The following is a 24,477-nucleotide window of genomic DNA, read 5'->3' on the forward strand; positions in this document are numbered from 1 at the left end:
AATTTACCAAAACAAATTTACGCTAATTATTAAGAATTTTATTAAATTATATATTTTAATTAAAATATATTTAATAATAATTATGTTTAAATATGATTAAATTATTTATTATTGATAATAATAATCTTATTAAAATTTAAATAACAATAACAATAATCATTTACCAAAACAAATTTATGCTAACGGTATTCTAGTCATTTTAGTTTTTTCATTATCTATTACACCTCTATTCCATTCAACCAAACACAAGATTCTTATTACGCCTATTCCATTACATTCAACCAAACATTTGATTTCTATTACACCTCTATTCTATTACACCTCTAATCCATTACACCTCTAATCCAATACATCTCTAATCCAATACAGCGAACCAAACGTGCTCTAAAATTAAACCCTGCTGAAAATATATTCCACAATCCACAAAAATCCCTTTTATATTTTCTTGCCATGGATCAACAAACACCATCACTGCTACACATCCATGTAAAGCTCCTAGGTTTCAGCCTCCACTCCATCACTCCTTGGCCCAATAACCCCTCCATTTTCTACCTCAACGGCAAACGAATCTCACGCGTTGAAATCCTCGGTGTAGTCACTTCCCGTGACTATAAACCCAACAAATTCCTTAGATTCACCCTCGACGACGGCACCCATTCTATTACTTGCGTTCTCTGGCTTAACCACCTCACTTCCCCTTTCTTCGCTTCCCGTCAACCCGCTACGCTTCGGGTTATTTCTGATTTGGCTAAATGCTTCGCCGATGATATCCAGTTTGGGAAAGTGGCTAGAGTTCGTGGGAGGGTTAGTAGCTATAGAGGTGATTTGCAGGTCACTGTTTCTGATGTTGTTATTGAAAGGGATCCTGATGCTGAGACTTTGCATCGCCTTGATTGTATTAGTTTGGGTCGCCGGTGTTACTTCGGTTAGCTCCGGCCAAGATTAAAAGCAAATTAATTGAATTAGGCAGTTTTGTAGACAGTGAATTAGACTGGTCGATTTGATTTTGATGAATCTTATTATTACAGTCAATATTTCTGTATTTGATAGATATCTTCCAATAATGTGATATTGTGTTCTCTATCTGCAAGATTAAAAAAAATCAAAACTTTAAAACATCTAAATCAAATTCAATATAACTTTTTATCCAACCCAACAAGTTCTTAACCCAGCAAATCTGATCCATTTCAATTGGCTCAACCAGCATTTCACCATGTCATCCAAAATTTGCATAATTGCAAGTATTCCTTGAAATAAAAGTATAATACAAAATTTAGCATAGTGTTATTAGTAAGCAAATGTACTACTAATTAAGCAAGAACTTGATCAACAATTTCTGTTAAGGAAAATAGTACATGAAAACCCTTCAAAACACCAAAAATATGCAAAAAATGGAATTGGGATATGTTCAATTTGATACTCCAGTGATGGTTCAATTTGATGCTCCAGTGATGGTTTTTAAAAGCTATGCTACATGAAGTTATGAAATCTAAGCTCTCCAGTCACTCGCACTTTTTTCATGTTGTCTTTGTTGTCTTCAAGTCTGTATGTTGTCTAAATACAGGACCGTAGTTATGGTGCCGAATAAGCACGATCAATATGAAAGTATTAGCAGCCAGGAACAATAAACTCGCCATCCAGAGCTGTAGAAAGACGTTTTTGCCTTTAAACTCGAGCAGGTAACCCCATAATAACCAATGGGTTTGAGCTCCCATCCACAAAAGAATGCAACATAGGCCTTTCCATTTAAGCTTCATATTGCTCCATGGCAAAATAAGAGGCAAGAGACAAAAGAACCAGACGAAGTACTGTGCCGTGATTACCTGTTCAAGAAGTAAATCGAGAATAAATACACAAATGCAGATTCAAATCGACAAAAAAAACGACAATGTCAATAAAATGAAGTTAGGGAGGTTAAATTCGCGTACCGTACCTTATTGAATGCTACAAATGCCACTGTCTGTACAAAGAAGCAGAATACAAGATCCTTTGCGAAGCATAAAATGAGGACTAGCTGCACTATAAACTGAGGCAAAAAGGAGATGAGCTTTTCAAGAACCGAAAGCTCGCGTTCATAGTTAAGATAGATATGGTAGAAATAGATGGAAAAATTATGTCTTGGATCCGTGCGAGTAAGATGGTATAGCAATGCCTCATGTAGAAATTCCCATCCGTATAACCGGAAGAAGAAACCAGTACATAAGAGGAAAACAGTCCCGGAAATGAGACCAAACAAAATCCTTGACCTCGTGAATGTGCTTTTCAATGCATCACATACAACGCATTTATCAGTCAATTCTGAATTGATTTGATGAGCTTTCCCTTGATCGGAAGTCCAATCACTAAGCAATGGTTTTGTTCCAGATCGAAAAAAGCGTGGATCGAGAAAAATGATGATAGGAAGCGCATAGATTATAGGATAAATTCTGAAGTGAACTATAAGACCGTACCAAAACGCAGCTTGTACTACATTACCTAGGAAAAACAAAGATGGAAATCAATAAATCCGACAGATATAAAGCAAGTTGTCTTAACATAGTGCTGAATCATCAACAATCAAACATAGTACTTGCATTTCACATAAAGAAACAACATATAAGAAAACTACCAAAATAAAAGCTTTCCCTTTCAATACCCCAACTCGAAACTTTCTCAATTGAAATCAAGCAGGCAGTCCAATATAAATATTATCTCAGTAAATTCTTCCCACAACTGAAATTACAGAGTCGGTTGCATTAGAGACAGTAAAAGTACCACAAAACCCCCTGTACTATACCCTGGATTGCATTTTAGAGACACATAATTCAAAAAAAATATCATTCCATTGCGGATCCAGTCCTCTCGATGTACCCAAGCATCCCGACCAAAATCTAGGACTCCAAAGATCTGTAATAATAATCATGGTATAAGCAAACATTTGAAGTAACCTTAATCTAGAATTGCTAAAGATCTTAATCTAGAATTGCTAAAGATAACACAAGAAGGAACAGGTATAAAGGCTGTAAACTAAACAATGGAGCATTACTGATATAAAGTACAAAGTGGACAGAACCTTACTGCAAAGTGCACACATACAAAAGCACCTTCCACTATCTCATTTATCAACAATGGTAGAAGAAGAATTCCACTCGATACAAAAGCACACATACGGACTGATTAAACCACTCAATCTCACTTTGTAAAAGAAGAATTCCACTTTATACATATTATGCATTTTCAGACATCTGCTTTAGCTTCACCTGATGTCAACATTTAACCTAGTCTCTGACAGTAGTTACTTATAAAAACAGTACTTCCAGTCCGGTACTTATCGAAGTAAATTTTTAAAAACTCACCCTTATGAAGATATTGTATAAGCAAATTCAATGAACAAATGCATTTACATTGTACCAAAAACAAAAGAAACCCAAACATGGAAGAAGAAAAAGGATGGGAGATGACTTACAGCTCTGCCTTTCCAAGACACAAATGTTAAATTGCAGAAAGCTACCTGTCAATTGAACAAAGGTAATAAGTTAGATTGGAATTGAATTATAGCCTATTCGAACATGCTAAATTAGCAGTATACAAACCTACCAGTTGAAAGAATGCTACTGGTTATGGCTTCTGGTAGGCCAACCTTCTCTTCTTTCTTAGGCTCCAGCCTGCCTTGTATATACTTTGAGCATTATACTCATCAGGGGGTTTTGTGGTACTTTACCCATTAGAGACACATAATTCAAATAAAAATATCATCTTTGTCAAACACCAAACTTCCCAAAGAGCTCGAAGTCGGACTAACCTGAGTATAGCTATCCCAAATACACTAACAAGCAACCAATAAAGGTAAAGTCTTTTACCTAAGAGCTATCTTTTCTATAATGCAAAGGCACCATTGATGACAGGACCCAATTTTTAGAAGCATTTTATAGGAAACTAATACATAAAGCATCAAAAGCAAAATAAATATACCATTATTAAGACAGATAATAATCCACAAAATCATAGCACAAACAATAGGTTCACAGTTTCCTCGAGTTCCAATTGTGAAGGCAAATGGATTGAAAAGCCAAATCAACATGGAATACGTGCATAGATCATCAGGCACCTTGCGTTGCTTCAATATGATACGAATAAACAACCCAACGAACAAATCTGCAAATTGAGGAACAAAATGAGGATCAAGACCATGGGTTTTAGCGGAAACTTAATTCTAAAAAATGGGTAAAAATTTAAACTGAAAATTAATAATAAAAAATACCTGAAGCTGAGAAGAGAAATTTGCCCCAACAACGAGAAGTAAAAGAATTGGGGATTAATAAGAAAGCAAGTAAAGGTGAATAACGATAAGTGGTTCTTTTATAAGGAGATTGACCGGAAGCCATTAAAGAAGCAGCATCGGAGAAGACGAGATAATCCACATCTGTATATCGAACTTCCATATGGGTATCTTGCCATTCACCAAATAGGATTAAACCCACACGGAAAATGGCTGATATGAGAAGAATCGAACGAGGTTTAAGTGAAATCATGGCTGAAAATGAGGAATTTGAGAGGAAAACTAGACCCAAATCAAAGTAAAAAAAAGAAAAGAAAAGAAAAGAGAAAAAAAAGTTTAATTGGGGGAGTAAACTAGCTATGAGTCAATGGAGAACAAAGGGAATGAAGTGAAAATTTTTAGATCCATTTCAATAGGGAGTGTGAGAATGGGATAACCAGGATGGTTATGGCGATCGTACTACTTGCTAATCTTAAAATCAATAATATTTAGAATATTTAGGTAAATTAGATCACCATTCACTCAACTTTAATATACTTAATAAAATAGTTCAGTCACTCAATTTTTAAAAAACAACAAATCAGTCGTTATTGAAAAATAAAAATTGTGTGACTTTTTCTTTTCATCCTTCCTTTTTTATTTTTTAATAAATGACTCAATATTTTTACATTTTACGTAAATAGCCGAATATGTTTATACTTCTTTTTCTCCGTCCCAACAATCTTTGTTTTTAAAGATAGTGATTTGTTTCATTCTACCATCAACCTTTTTGTCTCATTCCCTACCTTTCAATCTCTCCCCAACTAGATTTTACATTTCCAAAATCCAAACCACAGCTTCTAATCTATGCCCTCATGGCTGCCATTGTTGTGTCGCCAAACTACAGCTTCTAATCTTATGTCCCCAAAACCAGAAACAAATATTGCAACCCAACTGTTTGTGGAAATGTCACAATGAGCTACCATTTTCAATTGTCAACCCAATTCGAACTCGACTGCAAGAGCAACAATCGCATTGTTTTATCACTAAACCATGGTAGATTCTACGTCCAAAGCATCTGATACGAATACTTTACGATTCGAGCTATTGACGTGGCTAGTTAATAGTAGAAGAAGAAGAAGAAGAAGAAATAGAGATGACTTGAGAAGAGATGAGATGATGTATTTGGCCAGATACGACGAATAAAAGCTCTTGACCTGGATTAAGAGTAATCAAAATTTTGTTGTTGATTCAATAGAAATTCTATGCATTTTTAACATCAACATAAAATTTAAAAGAGTAATCAAAATTTTCAAATACGTGATTAAGTGTTTTATATATACATGCACTTTTAAGAAATTTTGAAATATTATTTTGTTTTACTTTCAAAGAGTATTATTTTATTTTTATTTAATAAGTTATTCTATCAAATTCACATCCACATAAAATGTAAATTAGTTTAAATTTTCAAAATATTTTTATTTTAATATTAAAATTAAGGTTTTTCACAAGTAAAAATATAGGTTAGGGCTTATTTAATTACAAAAATTGCATAAGAGCTTGTTTAAATAAAGTGTAATAGTTTAAGGGCTTTTTATTACATTAGGCACAAATTTTAGATGGAACAAAGAATAACAAGGGTGAACACTCAAGGTCACTGACGATTAATAAGTTTATGTTTTGGTTACTCAATTTTAAAAAGTTACAAAACTGTCACTCAATTATTCAAATAGTTCAGTGATCATTTTGTAACTTTTTAAAGTTGAGTGACCAAAACATAGACTTACTAATAATTTAGTGACCTTAAATATAATTTACTCAAATAATGATTAAAATACGATAGAAAAAATATATAAATAAAAATATCGCAAATGTAACTATGATACAATAAAATATATAAATAAAATATGAATACATAAATTATCAAATCTATAATTAAATTAAATATTATAATAAAATTATAATAATGAAGTGAAGCACATGGTAAAATGAGAAAACCAAACACTAGATTGAAATTTGTATATAAAAAATTATAATATACTTATTAAGTTAATAAATTATTAGGTTAAATATAAAATTAATATTCGAATTTGTCCATTTCTCCTAAATTAGTATTTATGATTTTTTTTGTCTAGATTGATACTCAAACTTTTTTCCTGTCAATTAAATTGGCACCCAAGTCTAATGCCGTTAATTTTTTGCTAACGTGGCAGTGCTAGCCAATCGTGCGACCCTCTTATACTTATTTTTCTTTTTATTTTTTTTATTTTCTTTTTTCTTTCTTTTTTTTTCCTGGGCCTGCTTTTACCCTTCTTTCATCTTTCTTCTTTCTTTCTTTTGTCAATCCCCTCCCAATTTTTTCCTCACTTTCATGTCATCCAATCACCACCATCAACCAACCCTCACCTCTAAAATTTTAACTTCATATTTGTTATATCCTCAATCATGATTTAACTTTCGATTTAATTTTTTTAGTTTATTTTATAATTTAATGGTGGACGATGAGTTTCTCGTGCAAGACATGAGCTCTTACAATACTATTCCGTTGATGAATAATATTTTAGTTTACTTTATAATTTATATGTTTCTTTTTGAAAAAAATTATATATGTTTATATATAAATCTTTTTTTTGTAGAGAATGGTTTTTGGAATGAAGTGGAAACGTTATTTAAACTAGAAAATCAAAAGCTTTTGAAAGTTAACAATGGCAGACACTGTGAAGACCAAAGATTAATGAAGGAGAAGAAGGCTAAACATTTCAATAATGCAAAAATTATTTCACAATATTTTTATATGCCAATAACAAAAGCGGCTAAAGAGCTTAATGTATTAAAAATGTGTGTAGAGAACTTGGTTATGTCTTAATAGTTTACAAACCCTAATCTAATTATCATTTTTTCTTTCTTTCTCATATTTTCTCAGAAAACAAAAGAGAAAAATTAAAAAAGAAAAAAATTGAATGTGAAAATCCAAAAAAAAAAAATGAACCCAATACTCAAAATATATATATAAAAAACCCAGAAGCTAGAAGCTAAAAAGAAACTAATGTAAACAAAAAAAACATTTTTTTTGTTTTTCTCATATTTTTTTCAGGAAATAAGTAGAAAAAATTCAATTACCCAGAAACTTTATTGGGTAATCTGGATTTTTGTAGTCCAAATTTGAACCCGCTTCCTCCACGCTAAAGAATCAAACCTAGTACCTTCTACATCAAACAAAGAAGCAACAACATTAGTAGAAGATGAAGGAGAGAATCAACTATTGAAAGCAAACATGTTTAGCAGAGAAAAAAAGAAATGAAATTGGGAAAAAGAAAGGTCACAGGGAAAAGAGGAGAAAAGGAAATTGGGAAGAAGAAACATCACTAGGAAAAAGAAAGAAAGAAAAATGGAAATAAGGAAGAAGAAACATCACCATGAAAAAGAAAGAAAACAAAAAGGAAATAGGGAAAGAGAAACATTACCTGGAAAAAGAAAGAGAAAAAAAAAGAAATATTTTTAAAAATATTTTTTTAGTGATTTTAATTTTTTTTTAGATTATAGCATCATGATGTGATTTACGTCACGTGTCATGATCTTATTTTGTTATGTGTCCTAAATTTAACAGCGTTAAACTCAGGTATCGATTTAGTTGACGAAAAAAATGTTCGAACATCAATCTGGGATAAGAAAAATTATAAGTATCAATATGAGAAAAGTGGATAAATTTAGATACTAATTTTATATTTAACTCTAAATTATTAGTAAAAGTAGTTATAAATCAAACATGGTTCGATCCGTATCAACTTTGTACCACTCCATCGGCGGTTTTTCCCACGTACAATTTTCACTAAAGACCTTCAACTTACCCCCTCGAGCTCGGATTACTTCATCTCTCGGCCGTATGCTCTGTGGCAGCACACCTTTGGTGTCATGGTCCAAGGAATAAAGAGAAACATATATGGGAAATTGACATTAATTAAAAAATCATCCCGATGGCTAGAGGTCAAAGAAAACAATGGTGGAGGTTTCATCCCAACTTTATTACCCAAAAAAGAAGAAGAAAAGGAAGTGTACATGGAAAGATATATTGATGGGTGTCCAACTAAAAAAATATAATTTTTATTTATAGTAGCAAGTATGGTCGAATTCACAAACATTGATAGATAAATTTTTTATTTAAAGTAAAAATAGAAGGAGGGTTTGAAATTAAAAATTAAAACTTTCTAAATAAATATCATAAACAAGATTTTAGACCAATATTAAATGGATTGTTGGAGATTTGTGCTATCCGGATCCATAATTCAAGGAAACTGATTGTTTGATCTATCCAATCCAATATTCAAGATAAGTTGCTTCAAATAAATTGATCTTCATAGACCAACTTTCATATTTTCATAATATCAGCATCTTTCGAAGTTTAAAGATTTTGTTTCGAAAATTATCAACTCTAAACATAGTAAGTTACTATAAGTCTATTGCAGATTTAGTTATAGTGGCGATAAACATTGACATTTCCAAGGTCACTTTGAAACTTGCCTCAATACACACAACAAGAACTAAATAAATAATTTATACCCAATTATAATATTTGTCAGAAATATTAAAATAATTAAATAATTACGAATTTTAAATTTTAAATTTTTAATTAATAAAATAATATAAACCTAAACATCTATAATTAAAATAAAATATATCTAAAATTAAAGACTAAAGTTAGAGAGACAAAGAGAGAGGTGCAATGGAACCTTTGGTCTTTTTCACCATCATACACAAGCGAATGTCTCTTATCAAACAAGACTTCATTTCAATGATTGCAAAAAGTCAATTATAAAAACGTATCCGTCATTCAAATGAAGCATAAGAGTAATACTCTTTAGGTGAGTGTCAATGTCTTTAATTATGTTCACTCAAAATTGAAACCTTAAAAAGAAGTAATTAAAACATGTTTTACTTTGGTATTTTTGGGATTTTTGCAAACAAAGTAATGCTACCTTTATTACCAAGTTTAGTTTACTAAGGTAAAATTTTTAACTATTTGTAATAAGGGTTTTTTTTAAGGGACTTAACCTCATAAAATAGCCTAATTGGATACGAAAAGGGTCTAATTGTATGGCTATAAAAAGTTGAAAAGTTTGATCAAATTTGCAATGGGAAAATATCACTTGAATTAGCAACAATTAAAAGACATTGTGAATCTATAAAAGGGAGGTTTCTTGTGAAGGAGGTCAAGTATTTTTTTGGCCTATTGTTGTATTTTAAGGCATATTAAAAATTTGTCCCATTTTCAATGTTGAAAGGGATTAGGAAGATGTTGCTTAGCAAACTCATCTTATGGAGTGATGGGTGGGGGACTATGCAATAAATGTGACAGAATGACACAAATAATGTGATTTGTAGGTTAAAAAAATTGGATAAAATCATAATTTTTTGTAATCAGTTGAAATAGAAACAGTTAATTTTATAATACGTACTTAATTAAATAATATGGTCTTAATTTAAAATACATTGTAAGTGAAGTGACATGTCTAAGTACTTAACTTGACTGTTATATTTAATTGATGAATAAAACATAAAATCAAATTGGGTTAAATGTTTTACATCATAAGGTTAATAGTTTTCAAGGGTTAAAAAATGATAATTTTATTTATTTTTCTAATTTACACTATTTTTTTACTCATTTTAAAAGTAGAAATATTAAAACACATTTTGTGATATAATAAAGGGCTCGTAAAATACTTAATCCGAAAAAAACATATGTCACTTAATTAATATACATTAAAACAATTAATTAAGTTAGGAATCATTAGAATAAATGTAAATTTAAAGTGATACCCCCACCCTAGTATTAGTAAACCCCAAGGAAGCATCTCTTTTAAAAAATTAGGGACAAAATTTAGTACTTTGCTTAAAGAGATCCACATTTCCCTTTGTCCTAATCAAATCACCGTGGGACTCAATTGGTTCTATAAATCCAAAAACCTCTCTCTCCCCATTACCCTCCATTACACACTTTGCCTATCAAAATAGAGATATATACATACATGAGGTCATCAAGCAACTCCACGGCGACAGTGGTAAAAGCTACCGGAACTGGATTCCGGCACTGGAACCCGGCCCTTTTCGGCGGTGTAGCGGTGGTCCTAGGACTCATTGTCATGGCAATAGTTATTATAGCTTGTTCGTATAAAAAATCTCCATCCAATTCAAGTGGGGAAGAAGATAAAGCAAAAAAAGGTGACCAACAAATGGAAATGGCGTCGAGGATTGTTGTGATTATGGCTGGTGATCAAAATCCCTCGTACCTTGCCAACCCTATGCCTTCAACTTCAAGTCACCATTTACATTAGGGTATTTTCTCTAAATGTTATTTTTTAAATTTAAAAATTCTGGTTTAGTTGATGACACTATTAGTATTTTTTATCGAATTTATTTATTATATGAAAATTTATTAAGTTTATAATGATTCGTTTCTGGAAATACCAATAATATCAACAATTGAATTAAGATTTTTAAATTTAAAAGGTAAAAAATAATTTCTAATTTTTTAAATATATAAACTAAATTTCAATTTTTATTTAAATATAAAACTTCTATTAGAATTTAAAATAACAATAACAATTTTTCTATTAATTAGGAATTGATGTTTGTCTCTAGTGATCCACTATTAGACAAGAACCTATTTGTGAAACAGTGTACCTTCTAAAATGCTTATTAAGCCCAATTTAAAGCAAAAATTTATGAACTAAAATAATTTTATATGATTCCAAAGGTGTACGTAACAAATTCTAAAATAGATTTTAATAAAAACTGATTTCGGTTGAAATGGTAAAATTAATAGATTAAAGATCATACTAATAATAATGTTTTGGGTTTAAATTTTATTATGCACAATTATTTTTTAAATTTTACATGAAAAGACAAAATTACCTTCCAAATCATATCTAATAAACTTTTGGTAAATTCATTACTAAATTTGTGAATCGATTGAGTGTAACATCAGTTCAATAAAGTACTTAAATATAATAATAGATACAGTGTGCTGCTTTAGTATATGTTTGAAATTAGGAGATCTACAAATTTAAAACAAATTATTTTTACATGATAATTACTTTAAATAAGATTTTATTAATGTGTTTAAGTGTATTTAATCTCACGTTTTCTAGAATATTGTTAATGGCAAATGATTAGGATTCCGATAACACCAAGTTACCTTCGACGCAATACAAATAGGGCTAAATATATATATATATATATATAACAGGACCCAGTTGTAAAATTACTTATTTTTGTCCTTTGAGTGAATATCATACCATCCAATCACTTTTCTCTCTCTCTCTCTTTTTTCCTTAGAATATATACCTAAGTTAAATTATATGGAAGTTAGCAGAACCATTCTGAATTTTATGTTTTTGGTGTAAGAGACTTACACTTGGTCACTTCTTAGCCTTCTAATTAAAGCCATATAATAAATATTGAAGCTTTTAAGTTGTACTAAAAGATGCGTTTTAAAATTGGTGTAGCAATTAATTAGGATAAGTAATTTTTAGTTTTTACCCTTTTTTATCGTTAAATTTATGTCCTTCAAAAATCAGACAAAATAAATATACATAATTAATTATTTTTAAAAATATATATATATATATATTTAAAGTATACACCATTAATTAGCTTGCAAACTTCACTTTCTTGAAGTTACAATAGTTTTAATAAGATAAAATTAAATTAAATAATTAACTCAATTCCATCTAATTAATTAAAATATATTTGAGGAGAATTCATAAATTTTAAAGTTTCTTGAGCATCAACATTAAGACCCAAGTTTAAATCTTATCTTATGTAAATGTGTGAATTATCTTTCATATTTATTATAATTAGTTAACTAATTTTAAAATTTATGATGTCATTTTAACTTAAATCAAATGAAATACAATAACATATTATATATATCTTCTTTTATCATTACAAATTAAAAAAAGAATGAGATTACGAGGATATGGACTTTAGTTTTGGTGCCAACCTACAATATGTTTCATAGTGTTATTCAACCAAACTATTTTTTTCCTTTTTATTAGAAAATGTTGCAATTAGATAATAAAAGTAGGGTTAATCTAAATTTTAATTTTTTCTCCTTCCAAAATGAAGGCAAACTTTTAAGTTAAGACAAGCTGACATTTAAAATTTAATCTTTTATTAAATTTATTGGTGTCACATTTTGAAATTAAAAAAAAACTCACTTGATAGTCATGTAACAAAAAATAAAAATAAAATAATCTTAGCAGTAACCTAAATTTTAAAATTTTAAAATTTAAAAATAAAAATTAAATTCTTTAAAATAAAAATAAAATACTAAATTCCAAATTTTAACTCAAATTCTAATTGTATTTAGACCTGCAAAATGTGAAACAAAACATCAAAGGTGAAGTCTAGTGAAGGTCTTATTGATGTTGGGATGTGGACATTCGAATTTGATATTTTAATATTTAAAGTGATCTAAAGATTAAAATAAATAGAAATAAATCTTCAACATTTATATTTAGTTACTGTTTATATGTTTAGAAACTTGACAGATATAAATTAAATATTCGTGCTATGAGCTCATTAACTGTATTCATTAATCCTTTGTTTTAGAAATGTAGAAACAAAATCTGCCATTCAATAAATTTACTTATAAATCTATATTTTCCTTTTTTTATTTTTGCATATTTACTTCATATATATTATTTTGGAAATATTTTTCCTTTTATCACAATATTGTTTTGAATAATCATAAATTCCAACTTGATTTTTGCATTGTAACTAAACAACATATTAATCACTAGTCACTAAACAATCTCCTCCAATTTTATTTTAAAAATTAAAATAACTCACTACCCTCGATGACTCGAACATAAATTTTCAAAATTTCAATATTATTATTAAACCAAAACCTCGGTACAACTAAAATAAACATTGTAATATATGCTAAAAACAAAAATCTTAATAATGAAATCCAAATGTCACCTCTATAAAAGACCTTTCCTAGATGCTTCCCCTACAATAATTTCATGTTTCTAACAAAGTAAGAGTTTTTAATTGAGATGTTTATAAACAATTGAGCTATCCTGATAAAAAAATTTTGTTATCTTTTGTAAAAAATAATCATTTTTATACTTAATAAAAAGAAAAAGGAAAAGAAGGCACTTAGAAATACCCTTGAAACAAAAGGGTACACTTAGGCATCACCTAATGACAATCATCAATAACAATAGTTATTTGCATAAAATATGCTCCTATTTGTAATTTTAGGAATTTAGTATTTATATTTTTTATATTTCAAAATTTAGGTCTAATTGTTAATATCCTTAAAATTTTTCTATCAAACTTGTTAGTGTGACATTTTAGAATAAAAACAATATTCACTTGATAACCATGTAGCAAAAAACAAAATTGTAATGAACTTGAATTTAACAAACAAACTTTAATGATTTTTAAATTTGAAAAAATAAAAAAACTAAATTGAAATGCATAAAGAGTACAAGGACTTAGATCACATTTTAACCTATTTATTAATTATCTATATAATGCCTAAATTGCAATTCCATAGAACAAATAAGAATCATAAAAAAATGCTTTAGGAATGGGCATCTCAAGAAAACTCCAAGAATCTTCCTTTAGCTAAAAGCATCACTAGTGATATATATATATATATATATATATATATATTGCTTTTTGCCCCGCTTCAACTATAAATTCATCATCTTCCACCAACCTTTCATTTCATTACATCCTTCTAAACAAAATTAAGGGCGAAAAAGAGAGTAGAGAAATGGGTGCAACAACTACAACACCAAGCATCAAATTAACCACTAGCTCTCCATTACCATACCTCTTTGGTAGCTTAGCATTGGTGTTAATTTTGATAGCAATGGCATTGGTTCTTTTGGCGTGCTCCTATAGGAAACAATCATCGAGTTCACCCACCGATGAAGCTCGGGTTAACAAGGAAAGGGAGATGGATCGGGTTCTCGATTCGGAACCGAAAATCGTAGTGATCATGGCCGGAGATGATAAGCCTACTTTCTTGGCTAAACCGGTCTCTTCTTCAACTTGTTGCTGTGATCAAGTTTGAGAAAAAGGCCAAAAAGACCTCTCTTTTTTTCTTTTTTAAAACTCAATTTTGTTTTTTTTAGGGTCCTTAAATGGACTTGCGGGAACACGTTAAATTCATGAGTAATTAACATTTTAATCAATAATTTATATGTGCATGCCAAACATCTTTTTGTGCTTATCATGAAATGGAAAAGTGAAGAATAATCACTTTTAATCAATGGCTTATGTGCTTGGAATCTATGTACGTTTTCTTTTTTTTTCTTGTTGGTGATGTTTTTGGGTGATAAAATTGGGGTTAAAATTACTCGTGACACGTTGAATTTTGTAAAATTTTGTTTTTCTATGCGTAAATGAGAGGAAGTTTGAATGGATTTTCCAAATAAGCTATAAACTCCCAATTGGTAAGTTTTCAATGTAAAGTTTTGGTTTAATTACAAAATTTTTAACCCACGAAATGCTCCTTTTTTAGGTTAGTGGATGCGGCGTCAAGAAAATGCACTACTGAAAAATTGATGTTTCATTTGAAAGTAGTTTTTTTTTTTAAAAAATAAACGCATTTAGATGGATCCCGTAATAACTATTTTAAATTTACGGTTACAGTTAAAAATTAAAAAAGGAAGCTTGAAGTTATTGGATGAAATTATGTAAAAAACTCGAAATTTGTATTGGTAGCCTTGAACCTATTTAACTAGTTACTGAAAGAGAGACATAATGTGTCTTTTCTTCCACAACCATAACCGGTTTCTCTCTCTTTTTAGTGTTGAAACCTATTGATTTGGTTGAAAGGTAAACACACCTTTCTCAAATAAAATCGTACATGTCATGATCAATGCGAGTTTGGTGTTACTTTTTCGCCCTTGTAATTTTAACCATAGATTTAGAATGAACCTCATGAGATTCAACTATAATGACTCTTTGATTGAAATCAGTGATTTTTCTTATTTTGGTCATTGATTTTTTTGTCCACATTAATTCTAGAATTTAGTAGATTTTATCAATTTGGTCACCAAATTTAAATTATGTCACCAAATTTAAATTATGTCAAAATATGATGGCGTAACACTATGTGATGTCAAGTCATCACTTGAATTAAAAAAAGTTTAATAATTGTTTTTGTATATTTTAGATTTTATATAAACTTTAAAATGTTTACACAATCTTAGAACTTGAAGTCATTATATTTTCGGTGATGAAATTAAGAAAGGTGATCAAAATTTAAGATTAATATAAACCAAATAAAAAATTTAGGAGGAAATTAAACAAGAAAGGATTAAAAGTTATGTTTTTATTAAAGAGTAATGATTTTAGCACTGTTAAAAATGGGGACAATTGTTGATATGATTGGATTGATTATTGAATTGTTGGTAGTTGGGTGTGGATATTCTTTGTTATCTCATCAAATTTTCAAAATTTTAATTCCAATCCAGGGTCAATAGGGCTTCCCTATTTGTTTCACTTAAATTATTCAATTTAAAACTAATTAACTGGGTTTTTTACAAAAATATTATAAAAAAATAAAAAATAACTAAAATGTTATAATTTTTTTTATTTACCAAAATATATAAAAAAAAACAAACAAACAAAAAAACCTACACCAGCCTGATCAGGCCAATTAAATTGGCGGCACCAAAGGTGCCAAATAAATTGGTGGCACCAATGGTGCCAAAGGAAAAAAAAGTGTGTAATTGCTTTTTAAGTCCTCCTTATTTATTATTTTCTTTTTATTCCCCTTCAACTCATTTTTTATTTAATAACTCTATTTTAAGTTAATAAACTATTCTCATTTAATAACTCTATTTTAATTTAATAAACTATTAAGTAATACTTAATTTTTAAAATTAAAATAGAGTTATTAAATAAAAAATTGAGTTGAAGGGGAATAAAAAGAAAATAATAAATAAGGAGGGCTTAGAAGACAATTAGCCACATTTCAATTTTAGTCCGCAAGCAGCAGCAATTCACTTTCAAAATTCAAAATGGTAAATTTACATGTCAGGTCCTTGAAACTGCAGATGGTCACTTAATTAGAATTCTCTCATTTAATAACTCTATTTTAATTTAAAAAAATTAAGTATTACTTAATATTTTATTAAATTAAAATAGAGTTATTAAATGAGAATAGTTTATTAAATTAAAATATAATTATTAAATAAAAAATGAGTTGAAGGGGAATAAAAAGAAAATAATAAATAATGAGAACTTAGAAAGCAATTACACACTTTTTTTTTCCTTTGGCACCATGGTGCCGCCAATGACTTTGGCACCATTGGTGCCACCAATTTATTTGGCACATTTGGTGCCGCCAATTTAATTGGCCGCTGGTGTCAGGTTTTTTTGTTTGTTTGTTTTTTTTGATATATTTTGGTAAATAAAAAATATATATTTTGGTAAATAAAAAAAGTTATAACATTTTAATTATTTTTTATTTTTTTATAATATTTTTGTAAAAAACTCTTAGAATTGAGCAGGTCAATAATAATAAGCCGGGTTAGGTGCGCGAGCTCCGAATCTACATTCGGATCTTACCAAAATCAGAAAAAGAATAGGATAAATTACGCCCAAAGTTACTAAACTATTAGTAAGTTTACATTTTGGTCACTGAATTTTAAGAAGTTACAAAATGGTTACTAAATTGTTTGAAAGTTTTTATTTAAGTCACTAAGTTGTTAAGGGTTTTTTTTTTTAAGTTCGGTTAGCGAGTTTTAAGTTACGATTCAACAATCAGTACGATGGATTAGTACCTATTGATGAGTAGAAGAAAATACTTTAGATCCAATTCGATCTAACGACCAGTGTAGGAGATCAGAGAAAAACTTTGTTTCGGTTTTGGTTCATAAATTCATGATGTTTAAAATAATTTCATGAAAAAAAGATTGAATTGTAGAAGAAAAGAGGAAAGAAAACTTTTAATTGGTACAAATAACGCGAACAGATAAGAGTAAAAGACCATAAAACAATAATTTTCAAATTCAGATTCAAATTCACCTAAATTTTTGTCTTTAATTTTTTGTCAACCCAAAACACTAGCCTAAGTGGGGGAGAACTAGAGAAGGGAACTTCAACAGCAGGGATGGTAATGAATAAAGATAAATAGTTGGAAGAAGTGAAAGTAGATTTTTTGAATCGAATTTCATTATTAAGGGATTTGACATAAATTTACATCTCACATAAAACAAATAAAAACACCCATGATTATATATATAAAAAAAGAACTGAAGGGAGCGTTAGATGGGCAAACAATTTCACTATCAAACCTTCAAGAGCGAAAGATTCACTGGCGTAGGTAAAATAAAATAAAATAAAATTTAGAGTAAAAATTAAGTTATCAAAAAGTGTTTTTATGATTACATTAAGTTAAAATTTTCCAACAAATCTTGAAAAATCAAAACCATTATCTGTTCCTTTATATTGGCCGGTTGATTAATTCAACATGTAAAACGTGAAGATGCTTAAAAGTCACTAAATTAGTAATTATTATATTCTACTACAAGAAATCTGCAAAGCATAATCCATAGAGTGCCTTTGTTGTCGGGAAACATATTATACATAGCCAAATTCATGGCATTGAGACAGTGCGATTTTATTGTTATCTTTTTTGAACATTTTGCTCTTACTTTTGCCTTAAAACTTACAATAAAGTGGAAGATGCTGGAAATTATGTTACATTCCCTCCTGTCTATATCTAAATTATTTAAGATATAACCTTGATTCATTGAATAGATCCATTTAAATTAGTATAAAATTCAAGTTATGTATATAAAATTTACATGTATCGAACATGATTGTGTCATTTAATTTGTGTAAGTGGATTTGACCTGTGAAAGAGACAAAAATTAATTCAATGTGAACCATTTGAATATTAATCACTTTTCCTGTGCTAGCCATGGAAATAAATTTCACATGATTCACAAGTGCCAGTTCAATTTACTTATAATACAAATTGGTGGAACCTTGACAAATCATTGGCATTAGACATTAAAAATGCTTTGAATTTGAAAGAAAATTAAACATTGGCAACAAATGTTATAAATATTACTTCAACTCTCAAAGTGAAGATCATTTTTCTTAAATTTTCTACTTTTTACCATATAGAAATAAGCTTTGTTTTGTAATGGACCCTTTCAAACAGTTTCTTAGTACTGAAGAATGTAGCAGCGCAGAATCTGGGTGGACCCAATACTTGGTTTCTCACAAGGAAGACCGTTATAAAGAGTATCGGAATATCGAAGATAATGGCGAAGGAGCCAGTGATGATTCAATGGTATCTGATGCCTCGTCCGGTCCTAGCAAGCATCGGTATAAACACGAGGATGGTGAATGTAAAGGGAGTCATGGCAATGCTCATCACAAGTATGGTTCATGCAAGGAAGTGAAGAACTAGGCGAAAACAAGCGGTAAATCGAAGCGGAGACAACGTGGTTGTCAATTGAAACATCTCAAGTGAGGTTTAGACAGCCTGCAAACATCTTTCAGACAAGAAAACGAGTATGATCATAGTATGCTTCTCTCTTTTTTCAGTAACAATAATCTGATTGTTTTTGCAATGTTTCTTACGATTCCAATCATAAATGATCAGGATATAACGAGTTTCACTGACTAGTCGAATCATTGCATTTTGCTTTTCAAATATTCATGTGTTTGTACTATAGCTGATCATGGGTTGGGCGGCCCGGCCTAACGGCCCGCCCGAAATATGGGAGGGTTCGGGTAAAAATATAGGTCCGAAATATAAGTTTGGGCAAAAAATGAGACCCGTTTAGAAAACGGGCCGGGCCTCAGGCAAAACTTTTTTGGCCTGGGCCCGGGCATTGCCCGACCCGAATATATAATAAATATATATTTTAAAAATACATTTCCCATTAGACATTTAGTATTTATCTAATAAATATATATAATAAATATATATTTTTTTATTTTAAAGTATTTTTAAAATACTTTTTTATTTTATTTTTAAAATACATTTTGAATATAATAAATTGGTTGCAAAAAGGATGATGAGGATGATGTTTCTTCGGTTTCTTTTTAGGATACTTCCTTTATAATTGTTGAAAATTTAATTTAGCTTACAATTTATATTTTGTTGTAAAATTAAATATGTTGATTGGTTAATGTATGGATATTCTGGTTGGTTGATTATATTTTGCAAGTTTTTATACAATTTTGGTGTTTATTAAAAAAAAAACGGACTGGGTCGAGCTCGGGCTTAGGAATTTTTTCCCGGGCCGGGCTTAGATAAAATTTTAGGCCCATATTTTGGGTCGGGCCCAGGCCTTGGACGCGAGCCGAAATTTTTTCTGGGCCTGGCCCAAACCCATCCCGGGCCGACTCATGATCACCTCTAGTTTGTACGAACAAAAAAGAGTAATATTTCTCAAAGCATTTGCAACCTGATTGCCTTACCGAAATACATTGATAAGGGAGGGCTTTAATAGGTTAATTAAGTACATCCAAATAGAACTCTCAAGTATATGTATTCTTCTAGTGATTGTCTTACCGAAATACATTGATAAGGGAAGGGGATGGAAAAAGCCTTTATATAGGTTAACTAAATATATCCAAATAAAACTCTCAAGTATATGTATCCTTCTAATGATTGTCGTGGTCATTTTGTTCCACTGTTGTCAAGCTGTCGATTTTTGAAATAACCCTGCGTGCTCCTCTGTTCTAGGCTCATGTTAGTCCTTTTAGAGCTCCCCAAAACTTAGCTTCAAGTACAGGATAGGACCTAATGTTTCTAGCAAATACCCATTTTGACCTATCATTGCGATCCCTCGCAACACCGCTTGTTGCAGCCATATCGACTTAGGGTGGGTTTGGATGAGAGATTGGGTGCAGTGTGGTGCGTTTAGCTTACTTTTTGTCTCACGCTACAATATCGCTACAGTATCTAATTTCAACGCCATCGCTGTTTTTACACTAACCGTAGGTAAACGTACCGCCCATCCAAACTCACCCTTAGTTCTTTAGCTATCTTGAACCATTCGGTGTGGAAAGATCCCTCTATATCGACCCTTTTGTAAGTACGGGCACCCAAATAATCTTGTTGGGGCTTGAACTAGATTAGCCGAGACTCGCTTCCTCCTATCAAAGATGAAATTAAATTGTAATTTTTACGATAGTAAAAATGTAATTTCACCATTTTAATAACCTATATATTTATAATGTTGAAAGGATTAAATCAAAATTTTATCTTTTTTAAGAGAGGTCAAAGTGTAATTTTATTTTTATTAATTTAAAATTGTAAAAATTTTAAAGAGCCTACATGGAAAACTTTTCATTTTAGGAAGGGCCGACCCCTTGCCACCCCTAGCTATGCACCTGCCTCCTATAAGTGTCGAAATAAGCAAGACTAGCTAACATAGTGGGGGTGCTAATACCCGAGATGATAGCAAGACGAACTCTTCTCCAAGTGGATTGCCTGTCGATGATTTCCTTTGCAAACTCTGGATCGACGAGAAGGTATGCAAGATTAGCAGCTTGTTGTACGGTCCATTAACTGGTGCCCTTCATGCCGGTTTTGTCAAAGACCTTATCAACTAAATAACCATCTCCCCTATTGTCCAAAAGCTCCCCCTTGTTCCATTCTGAGAAAACGCTTTGTAGTTCTTCATTTAATAATTTTCCAACAGATTTTAGCAAATCATAAGCTTCCGCAATCAACTGCATATCACCGTATTCGATGCCATTATGAACCATCTTAACGAAATTACCGGGTCTGCCTTTGCCAATGTAAGTCACACAGAGGCCACTATCCCGAACCTAAGCTGCAACCTCAAGGAGAATGTTATGTATTTGTAAGCTTCAAAGGACCCTCCACTCATCAACGAGGGACGGTATTGTGCAACTTCTTCCCCACCCGAAACTCCCATTGAGACATCTCTTTCGCCTGTCTCTCGGTATTTTCGTACCACTCATTGCCCCCAGTCGATAATACAATCACCTTTCTCCATGTATGCTAAGAGAATCTTAATGCCTTAACAAGCATGATAATAACTTGAGGTTTCTGAATCGACTCAACAAAAGATTCAGGATCGTGGAAACCGAAATATAGGCAAATCTCCTTCCCTGTTTACTCGTCGACTTTGGAGGTAGTTCGGTTAGAAACCGAAATAGGTAAGCCTTTCTCAGCAACGTTAAGTGCTAGATTTTGGCCCATATCGGCCAAACCAGCAAGTCCGATGCAGGTGGAGCCATATTTCTCCCTCTGCTCGATTTCCGATACCATTTTGTGAGATCCCAAAACAATAATTTAATAAGAAATCAAGAACAATCTAAAATGAGAACATAATATATTTTACACACACGCATGCGCATGCGCATGCGCACGCGCACACACACATACATGCATACACACACATATAATATCCTTGAAAACTAGAAAATGATCAAATATGAACAAAATCTTTGGAACCTGCAAGATAACATTAATCAGTAAAAGGTGAGCCTTACATTGTAAGAGTTCATTTTAGGCCAGTGGATGGGATAACATATATACATATATCATAGGTACCTTCCATGGGTTTTACATGCAAAATTTTACAATTTGGTCCACACTTTTAATATCTCTTACATGAGAAGTTGAGTGTTTGATAAAGAAAATCAATCAAAAGGTACCGGCATTATTAACTGGGAACCAAAGTACAAACCTAAAAGAAATTATAGCAGATTCAATAAATCAATGAATAAGATATCCATGTTACTTAAATTCATCAAATAACATAACCCAATTCTAAATTTAAGTTCATGCAAAGCCCAGAATCAGAAATTCTCAAGTAAAAAGGCAGAAAAAGCAATTACTTTGCTTGATTTAAAAAGAAAAGAAACTAATAACTTATAATGGAAAGCTTCAAACTTTATTGAAATTCAACTAATGAAAAGAACACAAACCTTAAAAGTCACTTCTTTTCTCAGTTTTGATAGGAAAAAACCCAGTAAATGAAATCAAAGATTATGAACTTTAGAAGAAAATAAATAAATGGGTATTTAAAATTGGAGCAAATACATATACATATATACAATACAATGGTGGAGGCAGAAAATATTTTGGAGGACCGAAATTAAATTGTATATTTTATGATAGTAAAAATGTAATTTCATTAATTAATAATCTATATCTTTATAACTATTAAAAGATTAAATCAAAATTTATCATTTATAGGACCAAAGTGTAATTTTATTATTATTAATTTAAAATTTTATCATTTTTTGTTTTTCCACGTTTCTTATATTTTCCTTTATTTTTTCTTTATCACTGTTGAATGTTAATTTCTCTCTCTCTCTCATGGAGGCTCATTCTCTTGTTTATAATTTCTCTATATCTCTCTCATGGAGGCTCATCCTCTTATTTATAAGGCACGGTCCATTGCCGTAACATACTAGAGGTAATTAGGCGCCATGTGTGGTGACACGTTACCCCTCTAAGGATGATATGCGTCCTTAGATGCCCTCGGGAGGATATTGGTGAGCAGGACATTGTTTATCCATACTATACGTTGTGGACTAAGATGAATAGCGAGCACGCATGTCTTAGATAACGAATAAAAAAGTTGAATGATGGTGAGAAATTGAATCTCGAGTCAAACATTGAGTTGAGTTAGAACGTGCTCAATATATGACGTGCTCTATATTTTGTACATAACAATCACAGCCTTCATCTCACCAAAAACATTCACCGTCATCATCTTCAACCCACTAAACCTACTAACAATTAGTAGACAAAGCCATTTCTTTGTAATAAAACGGAACCTTTCTAAGATCATGCCAAAAATTAATGGGCCGAAAGGGCGAGAAGATTCCTTTTTTTTTGGATAAAAAACAATTAGTAGAAAAAGGCCAGACCTTCAAAGAAATTTCCTCTGTTTGCAAGGATTTTATTTACCACCATTAGCATGTAATAATAGGGTTTTTCTTTTAATTAGCATGCAATTCCAAAGTGACTCTGTTTATACAAATGGGTTATTCTATTGAATAAAATAAGTGCTAACTCTCCTATATAATATTCTATCTAATATACAGGAGTTTTAGGGTTATTAACTCAGTAGTAGCCTCACAAAATGTATGTAATTATGTTAATAAGTATTGAGATTTTCAAGTCAACATAATCTGATTCCCATAAATAAAGGAAGCTGAAATGCATCCATCCTTTTAAATTTAAAAGAACATCGTAATATAAAACGGTTTAATTTAGCTCTGCCTCATGATTGCAACTGTAATTGCATTTTTAATTCAATTAAAGAAAGTGATGATCTCATATTAGCTACAAGTTTAGTTCATTTTTAAAAAAAATAAAGCAATATTAGCCTCAAAATACGAGTAAGTCCAACATCAAACACGAAGTTTAGAGGTCTCGATATTTGAAAATAAAATTAGGCCACAAATGAATCAATAGTAAAAGCATTTATTCATTCGCATCAATTTGGTGTGTTGACACCTTTTTTTGGATGAAAAACGGGGTCGACTTGGGTTTTGAAAAATAAAACGGGAGTCGCCACCAATCCTTTTTTATGAGGTGTGATTGGATCACCTCAAAAAGTGGTTGTTTTTAATAAACGGTTTGATTTTATTAAAACAACAAGTTTGGTCCACGAAATTGAAAAACGAGTTCGAGTCGATTACATACGAGGAAGGATTAGCACCCTCGATACGCCCAAAATTGGTACCTAGTTGATTACTTAATGTCTTAGTGTCGAAAAACTGAAAACTTTAAAGAAATTTAAAAAAACGGTCCTTGTATTAAAACGTTAAAAATTTTCAGGAAAAGGGGCATATTTCACGTTATTCGAGAAAAAGAATTATATCCAGTAAGTTGGAACACAATGTCTCAAATTCCCGATACGTGAATGAAAAATGCTTATTTAAAAGATATTAACTATCTTAGATTAAAAAAGGGATCACGACCAGTGAGTTAGGACATAATCCTTTTTTAATTCTCGATATCGTTTAAAACTTGAGTTTGAAGAGATTCGTGTATTTAGATTTATCATGAAAATCGAAACCCAGTAAGTTAGGGCCTGACTTTCTCGAATCTAAACACGAGATGCTATTTATTATTTCTTAAAAAAACCCCATCTCGGAAAAACAACGCGTCATATCCAATGCGTTAGGACACCACGTATCGAATTCCCGATAATGAGCTTTTTATTATTTTTAAAAGAGTAATATCGATTATT

General features: G+C 30.8%; 3 protein-coding genes and 1 pseudogene across 3 annotated transcripts; 2 read left to right on the plus strand and 2 right to left on the minus strand.

The window, feature by feature from the left end:
• The first annotated feature begins 380 nt into the window (after positions 1 to 380).
• On the plus strand, positions 381 to 1,083 carry LOC105789197 (CST complex subunit STN1). Its single transcript, XM_012616477.2, has one exon. It carries the CDS (start codon positions 451 to 453, stop codon positions 928 to 930), a length of 480 nt encoding a protein of 159 aa, XP_012471931.1. The 5' UTR covers positions 381 to 450; the 3' UTR covers positions 931 to 1,083.
• A 179-nt stretch (positions 1,084 to 1,262) lies between these two features.
• Positions 1,263 to 5,000, minus strand: LOC105789181 (GPI mannosyltransferase 1). Its single transcript, XM_012616460.2, has 4 exons — positions 4,241 to 5,000; positions 3,952 to 4,134; positions 1,934 to 2,475; positions 1,263 to 1,823 (listed from the first exon to the last, which is right to left on the minus strand). Exons 1-4 carry the CDS (start codon positions 4,509 to 4,511, stop codon positions 1,518 to 1,520), a joined length of 1,302 nt encoding a protein of 433 aa, XP_012471914.1. The 5' UTR covers positions 4,512 to 5,000; the 3' UTR covers positions 1,263 to 1,517.
• Positions 5,001 to 18,419: 13,419 nt separating this feature from the next.
• On the plus strand, positions 18,420 to 18,689 carry LOC128042565 (protein SOB FIVE-LIKE 4-like). The gene has a single exon (XM_052633954.1). It carries the CDS (start codon positions 18,420 to 18,422, stop codon positions 18,687 to 18,689), a length of 270 nt encoding a protein of 89 aa, XP_052489914.1.
• Positions 18,690 to 20,581: 1,892 nt separating this feature from the next.
• LOC105761461 (6-phosphogluconate dehydrogenase, decarboxylating 2-like) lies at positions 20,582 to 21,533 on the minus strand (annotated as a pseudogene).
• Positions 21,534 to 24,477: the final 2,944 nt, after the last annotated feature.

The sequence above is a fragment of the Gossypium raimondii genome, chromosome 7 (genome assembly GCF_025698545.1).
Source record: "Gossypium raimondii isolate GPD5lz chromosome 7, ASM2569854v1, whole genome shotgun sequence".
NCBI lineage: Eukaryota > Viridiplantae > Streptophyta > Magnoliopsida > Malvales > Malvaceae > Gossypium > Gossypium raimondii.

What these genes read in the sequence shown, in the direction of transcription:
- LOC105789197 (XM_012616477.2), top strand. Translation starts at nt 451, where the DNA reads ATGGATCAACAAACACCATCACTGCTACACATCCATGTAAAGCTCCTA.
- LOC105789181 (XM_012616460.2), bottom strand. Translation starts at nt 4,511, where the DNA reads ATGATTTCACTTAAACCTCGTTCGATTCTTCTCATATCAGCCATTTTC. An exon ending in ATTTCTCTTCTCAGCTTCAG is followed by an intron (nt 4,135 to 4,240) that starts GTATTTTTTATT and finishes CTCAATTTGCAG; the next exon opens with ATTTGTTCGTTGGGTTGTTT. An exon ending in TATTATCTGTCTTAATAATG is followed by an intron (nt 2,476 to 3,951) that starts GTATATTTATTT and finishes TGTTTTTCCTAG; the next exon opens with GTAATGTAGTACAAGCTGCG.
- LOC128042565 (XM_052633954.1), top strand. Translation starts at nt 18,420, where the DNA reads ATGGACCCTTTCAAACAGTTTCTTAGTACTGAAGAATGTAGCAGCGCA.